The sequence below is a fragment of the Nicotiana attenuata genome, unplaced genomic scaffold (genome assembly GCF_001879085.1).
Source record: "Nicotiana attenuata strain UT unplaced genomic scaffold, NIATTr2, whole genome shotgun sequence".
NCBI lineage: Eukaryota > Viridiplantae > Streptophyta > Magnoliopsida > Solanales > Solanaceae > Nicotiana > Nicotiana attenuata.
The window spans coordinates 75,055-85,479 of NW_017671307.1; the positions used below are offsets into that span (position 1 = coordinate 75,055).

Sequence of the window (10,425 nt, forward strand, 5' to 3'; positions counted from 1 at the left end):
TGATGGCTAAAACCTCTAAACCGGTTCCCCAGAAAGAAAAAGCTTCTTCACCTCCCGACCGACAAAGAGCAAACCAGTAGTGCCCCCTCGAATTGAAGAGTCCATCCCTCCGCCATGTGAAATAACTTGCGATTTCAAAATCGAGAAACCTGTGTCGACACCAAGCCGATGCGAGTCCATGTCTCGATATTTTTGCTAGATAACCAATGACGAGCTTCCGCAAGCAAAGGAGGACTGCAAGTGGGATTCCTTCCTCCGAGGAGGACATCACCACGTACAAAGCGGGATACTTAAGCGTATACGCCTATACATTCACGCTGGGTCCTGTAATTCCGGCTCCGGGTCCCATAGATCCGGTTATTCTTGATTTTTGCCAACGATACCAAGTGATGCTTGGCTAGATCTACCCTTCATTTTGGCAAATCGTTTACGTGATCAGATTCTTTTCGAGCAAAGTCGAGGGGATGTCTTTCACCCTCGATCATCTGATAAGACTGTAAAGTCCCGAACTTTATTGAGGTGGCTTGATAAAATTGCAACGTCGATCCTTGAAATCTCTCTTCTATAGTATTGACTTGGACAAAGACCGAGGGTGGATGAGTCGGTTTGTCCGAGTCAAGACCTCTAACCTGATTCCTGCTTTCTCTTCTCAGCTTTACTCCTTTTCCTTGGTCTAACCCCTTTCCGATGGCACAACTACTGCTTGGTTTCCTGGCGGGGTCCCGGACCTCAAAGGCTAGGTCCTAAAACAGGCTTCCACTTCCTCTTATTTGGAGCGTTGCTGGCGAGATTTGGCCAAGGGTCGATGGGAGGGCAAACACCATCGTGAGTTCTCTTATTTGTTTTCTTGTACTTCTCCCCGCGGGATACTTATTTCGGTGTCATGTAGGTCTTGCGGACGCTGTTGCTATGCGGCCGGCTGTGGCTCGAAGGTCCAAGGCCGATACGACGGCTTTATCTCCGAAAATGGCCCAATTCCTTTGGGATCTGGAGGAAGAAGAAGATGACAACTGCCTGCTCATATCTCGTAAAAGAGGAAATCGCGGTGCCTCGAAGTCCGTCGAGCCGGTGATGGTTGATGTGGCTCATTCCCGAGCCGAAGAAATCTCCAAGGGGAGTTCAAACAAATTCCCCGAGCCATCGTGCAATAAAAAAGGAACCTCGTCTAGAAGGCCATTTGGAGGGCGAGGCCGAACGGCCCGATCCCGAGCCTCTTCAAATAAAAGAGAATGCCCCTAGTGGATCACTTGGGGTAATCAATGTGGATGGCTCACCGCCTGGCCCCGAGTTCTCCGAGGGGAAAATTCGAGATGCTCATAATATGAGGTCTTCTGAAGTGGAAGCGAGCCACGAAAGACATGCCATCTTTCGAGATTGCCTGGCAGGGCTCGAAGATGGCCTTGACCCAGATGCTCCCTTCATTTTTGATGAGGCTCGTCGACTCTTCAAACAAGTGAGTTTTCTGTTTTTTATGCTTGCGCCTTTGTTTTTGCTGTTCTGAATCCATCTTTTCTCCTTTTTTATGAAGGCTGTGGTACTCCATAAAAAGGCATTTTCCAAGTCTCGAACTAATCTTGCTCGATGTGAGGCTGAGCTTAAGAAGATTTCAAAGGAGAGGGACGATCTTAAGACCTTCTATGTCAAGAAAGAGATGGAGATCAGTGATCTACGAATTGAATTGATGCAGGCTTGCCAAGGACGAGTCAAGTATGTTGAGAAGGTAATATAGCCTCTGAGAGTCTGCTATGTACTTGTTTGTTTTGACGACTAATACTTTTAATTCCGCAGTTTTATCAGGAGGCCGACTTGGTGGCGCAACTTCGGGAGGAGCTTAAGATGAAAGAGGCCAAGACCTTGGGGTGCAGGCAAGGTATGGACAATCTAGCTTCTGAGAAGGAAACTCTTCGAGAGCAGCTGGATTCACTCGAACGTCAATTTCAGAGTGTGAAAGAGGAGATCCTAGCTCGTTACCGCAAAATCGGGGAGCTTAAAGCTAAATCTGCTGGCGAGTTGGCCAAGGCCATATCTGACACTGAGGCAATTATGTCTTCGTACCGAGGTGATGCTGAAGTAGCCAATGCTCAGGCCAAGGAGATTTCTTCTGCAGCAGAAGTTAAGTTATCGAGTGCACTTGATCATGCTAGACAACAATCCCGGAGGGTAACCCTCGAGGAGGTACGTGCTTGCGGCTTCGATCTCTCAGCCGATATCGAAAGGGAGAAGATTTTAGAAGAAGAGGTTGCCACTCTGCTTTCCAATGAAGGTGATTCTTCCAGTGGCTCCGAGAGTGGAGGAGACAAAGTTGAAGTCTCCGAGGATGAGGCTCTCGAAGATGCGACTACCGAAGATGTGACTTCGAAGTAGTCTTAGGTTTCCTTATTTTGTTTTTGTGCAAGTATCCTTTGTGTAAATATTCCTTGTAATCATCCTTTGGAAATACAAGAGGAACCTTTTATCTCATTTTTGACTTGTGCTGGATTTATGGAATACTTCTTTTGCATAACTTGAATTATTAGTCCGAGAATTGGCTTGGGCTTGGGAATAAACCCTTAGATCTTTATCGATAGGTATAATAATCCTTGAGCCAAGTTTAAGTCGATCCGATGCGAACTCGAGATATCGTGGTCCTTGAGCCCTGGAAGAGTGAGAATGGAGTCTCGTACAATATGTTTTTGGCCTTTAAGCCTTTCGAAGTTGGCCCTTGGGCTCCCATATATCGGCCCTTAGGCTCTTTAAGTTGGCCCTTGGGCTCTTATATATCGGCCCTTAGGCTCTTTAAGTTGGGCCAGTTCGGCCTCAAGAATGGCTACATAATTTTTTCCTAATTTTGGCCAAAAGACTTAGTGAAAATTTAACTATGCCTTAGCATGTGTTTTTTGTACCCGTTGGGTTTTTCGAAGGTTCGATGTATCGGGACCTTGTTTGCGTATGGATAATTGAATACCTCTTGAGGTTTTTTTGAGGGCTGACGTTGTCGAAGCCTTTAAATTATTTGAGGGCGGAATTTATCGAAGCCCATTATATTTCACTTTTGCCGAGGGTAGCCTGATTTAACCGATTTTTCCAAAGTGTTTGAAGGCCTTTAATTTATAGCGGAAGTCGGACATCTCCGAGCCGCGTTATTTTGGCCGTAGCCTTTATATGACCGTAGTCTTTAGCATGGTCGTAGCTTTTGGGTATGTCACTTGGACTTGTTTCGCGATAACTTTCCTAACTTGTTCGAAAAGTTAGTCCCCGAGTATATTGGCCTTGGCTTTTGTTTCTAAGGGGTGCCTCTTTGAGGTCTTATGAGTCCGAATTTTCGATGACTCAGATGTACCGTCTGTCGACGACAGTCCCCGAGTATTCGGGGGTGCTTTTATGCTTTGGCTCTTGAGCCGTTTCCCATAGAATTATAAGTGTAGAGTTCGTGTAATAGTAGACTTCTTTGAGACACAAAATGTTTTTGATATTAACAAAATGCTTCTTCAAATAATCGATACATGCGTACATGCTTTTGCTGTCGGGGCTTGATTATTCTATATGGACACGGTTCATGTGACTGTTTGGCCCATTACAAAGTTTTCATATCGAGCCCCTCTTAGGCATGAAGTATTTTACTTGGAAATATGACCTCCGAGGGTGATGCCCCCCCAGTATTCGAGGTTGGTTGAAGAGAAGCCTTGGATACTGTTCAGTTTTCCCAAGGTAGCAAATAGTTTGGCCTCGTTAAAAACCTTGCCGATAAAACCCATTTGGGACAAAGCCCAAGCTAAGAAAAAAAGAGTGCAACGTATGCTTTAAAACCTAAAGCCTTCGTGTAAAAAGGTGAGTCTTCGAGATCGCGCGCCTTTGAGAACTTCCATCGTGCTGAGCTCGTAAGATCCTTCACCAACGACTCCGAGGGCTCTATTTGGTCTTATCTTGCTATTCGCGATCGCGATACCTTCAAAAACCTTGATTTGATCGGGGATGATTTTGATATCCCGATTTCGCACCATGACACCAAGAAACTTTCTCGAGACGACTCCGAAGACACATTTCTTTGGGTTGATCTTTGTGTCGCATTGTCTCGAAACTTTTAATGTTACCTACAAATTACATAAGATGGTCCTGTGCGCACAGGGACTTAACCATTCATATCATTGATATAGGCTTTCACTATTTTACCTGTATGTTCTCCGAACATCCCGTCAACTGGATGTTGGTACGTAGCTTCTTGGACTGAGGCCTCCCTTTTTGCTTCACTGGTTCAAACCTGGGATCGATGCTCAGCCTATGTGTGGTGACTTCCGTCGGAACCCCTGTCATATCTAAAAGGGACCAAGCAATGCAATCCATATTATCAATAAGAAACTAAATGAGTTCTATCCTAAGTTTGGGGGTTTATCCCGTCCCAGGTGTACCTTTCTCTTGAGCGGTTGACTTGGTGGCATCCGTCGAGGCTGGGAGCTGTGATTGTTACTTGGCCGCCTGCTTACCTTTAGGGCTTGATTCCTCCGAGGCCAAGGGTGCTGGTATCAGCACCACTTCCTCGATTGCAAACATTTCTTTTGCAGCATGCTGCTCCTCGTAGACTGTTTTCACTCCTTCCTCTGTCGGGAATTTCGTCATCCGGTGGAGGGTCGAAGGCACTGCCCTCATATTGTGTATCCATGGTCTCCCGAGGAGTGCATTATATCTCATGTCACCTTCGATGACATGGAACCTGGTATCTTGTATGGTCCCAGCTATGTTTACTAGAAAGATAATCTCTCCTTTTGTTGTTTCGCTTGCCATGTTGAAGCCATTCAGCACTCGGGATGCGGGTACGATCTGATCTTGCAATCTGAGTTGTTCCACTACCCTCGATCCGATTATGTTTGCAGAGCTACCTGGATCCACTACAACACATTTAACTTGAATTTTATTTAAAAGAATATAGATTACCAGGGCGTCGTTGTGAGGTTGGGATATGTTTTTCGCTTCCTTATCGCAGAATGACAGGACATCCTCACGCACATAGCTCCGAGTCCGCCTTTCTCTTGTGATCGATACTTTGGTGCGCTCGAATACTAGTCGTTAGGGGACGTCGACTCCTCCAATGATCATGTGGATTACATGTTGTGGTTCTTCTTGCTTGTTTTTCCTTGCATCTCTCTCCCTAAAGTGGTTCTTGGCTCGATCACTTATAAATTCTTGAAGGTGGCCTTTGTTGAACAATCGAGCCACCTCTTCCCTTAGCTGCCAGCAATCTTCTGTTCTATGTCCGTGCCTACCATGATACTTGCAAATAATGTTCGGGTTTCTTTGAGAGGGATCGATTTGTATAGGCCTCGATCACTTGGTGTCTTTGATCTTTCCAATAGCCGACACGATCCCTAATGCATCCATGCTAAAGTTGTACTCTGACAGTCGGGGAGCCTCAGCGGGGTCTGTGTGCTTGTCAAACCCACTCTTGCTCATGAGTCCCCGAGAACATTGGCCTCGATCGCTTCTCCATATCTCTTTGAGGAGTGTTACGGCTCGAGACGATGTTTCTTTAGTTGGTATATGGCTGATACTGTTCTTTGTTGAATCTAGAACCCCGATCTATGTCTCTTGGGGGCTTGGCTACGAATCTTAGGATGAACTCAACCCGAGGGGGCTCGCAATTGATCATCTTCGACCCTCATTTTTGACTAGTAACGATTGTGTATGTCTGACCACATCACAGCTGGATACTCAATCAAGTTCTCTTTATCTATCGAGAAGCAATTGAGCTTCACTCGTTCGAACCCTGCATGAAGGCCTGCACTGCCCAGTCATCCGAAACTGGCGGCAGTTCCATTCTTTCCATCTGAAACCTGGACATGAACTCCCTTAACATCTTGTCGTTCCTTTATTTTATTTTGAAGACATCTGACTTTCTCGTGGCCACCTTTATGGCCCCGACGTGAGCTTTAACGAAGGCGTCTACTAACATAGCAAATGAATCAATAGAGTTAGGAGCTAAGTTGTGATATCAAATCATAGCTCCTTTTGAGAGTGTGTCCCCAAACGTTTTCAACAACACTAACTCAATTTCATCATCATTCAAGTGATTTCCTTTGATCCCACAAGTGTGTGAAGTAATATGTTCGTTATAGTCGGTTGTCCCGTTATACTTGGGTACATCAGGCATGCGAAATTTCTTAGGAATGGGCTTCGGGGCTACGCTCTGAGTGAATGATTTTTGTATGAACTTCTTGGTATCTACACCTTTCAAAACTTGAGGTGCACCCGGTATCTGGTCTACGCGGGAGTTATAAGTCTCCACCTTCTTGTCATTATCCTAAATTTTCTTTTCTCTGAACTCGATCCTCTTAGAGAGCTCTTCGAGCATTATCATAATGGCGGGGTCAGTCCCTGACCTGTCTCCATTTGGCCCTTCCGGCATTGGTTCAGCACGTTGATTATTTTCATGCTCAGTTACACTCGGAGTCTTATTCTGACTTTGCAGTTGAGCGATGGCAATTTGCTGAGCCTGCAACATCTCAAATATCACCTGGAGACTAACTCTTCCATCTCTTGCTCCCGGCATTCCTTAATCCCTTGGTCGAGCATCCCTGCACACGCTCCCTTTGGGGTGTGTGCCTAGGCTAGTGTTTATAGCAATATGAGAACCAACATCAACTGGTTCCGCATTTTGTACTTCCCCAGGGTTTATTGGTGGTGCATTGACCCCTACATTATTGTTTTCTCCAAGACTCTCATTGTCATGAACGGGTGCATTTTATGAGTTAGACATGTTTCTGCCCGCAAATCAAAGATTATTGACAAGAAAAAAGTGTAAAGATAATGTGTGTAATGAGAATCAGTAAAGAAATAATCACTATTATCTTTAGCCCCACGGTGGGCGCCAAACAGTTTACCTCGAAAAATACGAGTAACAATTAAATTTGTTTTGTGGTTTTAAAGATATGTGTTTTGGTTCAATACCAATTAAGAATCAAGAAATATATAGTAGAAATGAAAGATAGAAGTGAATCAAACCAATGCGACTTGGCAGTAATGACCTCGAGTCGATGGCCTCGAGGTGGCTTAGGGCAGTAAGAACAATTAAGTAGAGAAATCAAAGTTTGAACAATTAAGCTAAGGGACAATTCTCATTAATAGCAGACAAAAAGTAGAGAGTATACCCTTTGCTCATTGAAAAAGGTGGTGTTACAAATGATTTGGACCCCTTTTATATAATAGGGGAATCCCAAATAAGGAATATTTTATTTTCAGCAGGGAATATTCTTATGACAGCTGTCTTAACCGCCTAGTACGGAGCTGCACGATCCTATTCCGGAATTTGTGCCATGATCTCAGGAACGTGGCAGGAATCTAGCTGGCTTCGGTACAAATCCATAACGGTATTATTTCAAGGTCGAGCACACTTGGCCTTGGTATTCATCAAATTTCTGCTTCCTGGCACTACGCCATTTCATCGAGCTCGAGCCTGGTCCACCGGCTTTGATCTTGACCCCTCCCGGACTTTGACCTACGGCGAAACCTCGAGCTTTTGCATCGGGGGCATATGATTTTGACCGTATACATGGGTCTAACTCAATCCCTCGGCGACTGATGATGAATCCTAACAACTTTCCAGCAAGGACTCGGAAGGCACATTTTGTAGGATTCAACTTTAAAACATATTCTCTTAGCCGGTTGAAAATTTTCTTCAAGTCTGCTATGTGATCCAAACTCCTTTTGGATTTAATGATAACATCATCCACGTACACCTCTATTTCCTTATGTATCATGTCTTGGAAGATGGTCGTCATGGATCTCATGTAGGTGGCTCTAGCATTGTTCAAGCCAAACGACATCATTTTGTAACACTAAATCCCCCATGGTGTGAGAAAAGTGGTTCTTTATGCATCCTCTTCATCCATCCAAATCTGATGGTATCCTGTGAAGCAATCAATAAAGGATTGGAGTTCATGCTTGGTGTATTTGTCAATCAGTATGTGTATGTTAGGCAATGGCAAATCATCCTTAGGACTTGCTCTGTTCAGATCTCGGTTATTAACACATACTCTAACTTTCCATCTTTCTTTGGAACCGGCACAATGTTGGCTAACTAGGTTGGGTGTTCGACCACTCGGAGAACCTTGGCTTTGATTTGCTTGGTGACCTCCTCTTTTATCTTCAAACTCATATCTGGCTTCAACTTTCTGAGCTTCTGCTTTACTGGTGGACACATGGGATTGGTGGGTAGCTTGTGAGCTACTATGGATATGCTTAACCCAGTCATATCATCGTACGACTATGCTAAGGTGTCCTCGTACTCCTTTAGGAACCTGATATACTCTTCTTTCTCTAATGGTGATATATGAATGCTTATACGAGTTTCCTTGACCGTTTCGAAACCACCTAAATTAACGGCCTCAGTTTCCTCCAAATTAGACTTTGGTCTGCTTTCGGAATTCTCTACTTTTTTGATGCTTTCCTCAGGTATTATATCATCTTCCAGATCTTCATAATCACTATTATTATCTTGGCAAGGAACTTAGCGAGCCCGGGATAGTGCAATGGTCTACTAATTGTGGAACCAGTTCGTTCTACCCTAGTGTACTTCTTCCATATGAAGTCTCCACATTCTTTGCCATAGGAGCATTGTCATTCTTGTTGCCGCTCAAATCGTCCATCTTTCCTTTATCCTTTGCCTTTGCCTTTGGGATCGCTTGGTGGAGGAGGAGGTGGAGGACCTCTGGATCTATAGTGGTATGCTGATGATGCCAATATGCACGAACCAACCTTTGGGAATGGGAATAATCAAAAAAGAAAAAAAAAGCAAATGGTAACCAAGTTATTAAGGTTAAATAAAAGAATGTTTGCAATATTAAAACATGTTTCACAAAGTCATACAACAATTCGCGTCCTAATTTGGGGACCTCATTGTGCTTGAGGTAGGCCCAAGCGACACGTAGACTTGGAGAAAATTGATGCAAACATTTGCGTCATTTCATAAATTCGAAATTTGAGTCAAACCTTTACTAAATCGACAATAATAATGAAATTACTAATGACATTTAGCCTTATTACTATCGAAATCTAAAGCTAAGCTAGAAAGCAGTAAAGAACATCATTTCCCAGTCTACTTGGTCCCTGAAGGACCTTCTCCATGCTTGGCTCTTTTGACCCCATCAATCAGGTTCCCTAGATCGCGTATATCCAACAATAAGTAAGCTTTTGCTAGAGCTACATCATCTTCCCCTCGAGCTCCATCAATCCTTGTTCCAAGTATTCCAATCTTTCTGTTGACTTAGTGGCAATTTCCTTCCATTCCTTTATTGCCTCCATGTTCACTTTATGCTGTTCCAGATGTTTAGCTTCAGACCGAACACCCTTTTGCGAAGCCTCTTATAATTAACCTGTGCCTCAGCCACCTCATATATGATCCTATCATTTAGATTGACTCATGGCTGGACGTCTCCTGCTATGTCATCCCCCAACCATGATAGATAGTAGTACATACGACCGGCGTGATACTTGTCCGGGTCAATGGTTTCTCTTTACACAATGATATTTTGGTTCCACATATGTTGCGCCTCGAACTTAAACGGAATGACATCTCCTTTGAAAGCTACCTTGTACTGGACCATGTTGGAAACTCGAGGTATGACCTGTTTTCTCCCCTCTTGCCTCATTACCCTTATGGGAGCATAAGGATAGATGTCTCGCAACCCGATCAGTACCAGATGAGTAGTCACCCTTGACCTGATGATGAACTCACTGCTAGGAAACCATTCAAATATCTAATGTACCTATTCGTCCGTCACATTGCTGAAGAAACACACCCAACTTACAATATTTCCAGGCTGTGCAAACCTGTCTGGGATAAACATCATTTTCTTTGGGTGATGGTTGACTATGTAGTCATTCAATAGCCTTCGCAAAAGCTCTTGACGATATTCTCCTCTCTGAAAGTGTTCCAACAGCCAGACTTGTAGTAACAGATTACAACCCTGAAAGTGTCGAAATCCCTGCTTGTACCGATGTAGTGCTGTACTTCTCAGCTAAGATCATAGGGATGATGGTATAAGTTTTTCCCTCGATGCTCTCCATCAAGGTCCCGGTGACCATGGCTAAGCGAGTATATGAATCTTGCCTCCCTTCATTGGAAATATCTACAACCCCAAGAAGCAAATGACGAATACATAAACCCGGCGATGCGTCTAACCCAAAAAAGTAATGGCGAGTTCATCATGATGAAGACGATACAACTTGCTATGCCCATAACGCTTGTAAATAAGTTCAAAAGGGATGTATGATTTCTTTAAATAGAGCAGCTCATCATTTTTCTTAAAACCCAACATCTTCAGAAAACTGCGGGGAGTGCGATTCTCTGGTACCAGTAATCCCGAACTATCCCATGGAAACTTAGCGAAGCCTCCTATTTCTTCTAGGAGAGGAGTCATTTCTATATTGCCAAATCAAAAAAGGGATCTTTTCTCA

General features: G+C 44.0%; 1 protein-coding gene across 1 annotated transcript; it reads left to right on the forward strand.

Moving 5' to 3' along the window:
• The first annotated feature begins 206 nt into the window (after positions 1-206).
• LOC109207437 (flagellar attachment zone protein 1-like) lies at positions 207-2,364 on the forward strand. Its single transcript, XM_019370356.1, has 5 exons — positions 207-342; positions 890-1,068; positions 1,157-1,453; positions 1,529-1,720; positions 1,789-2,364. The coding sequence occupies exons 1-5, from the start codon at positions 207-209 to the stop codon at positions 2,362-2,364; spliced, it is 1,380 nt and encodes a 459-aa protein (XP_019225901.1).
• Positions 2,365-10,425: the final 8,061 nt, after the last annotated feature.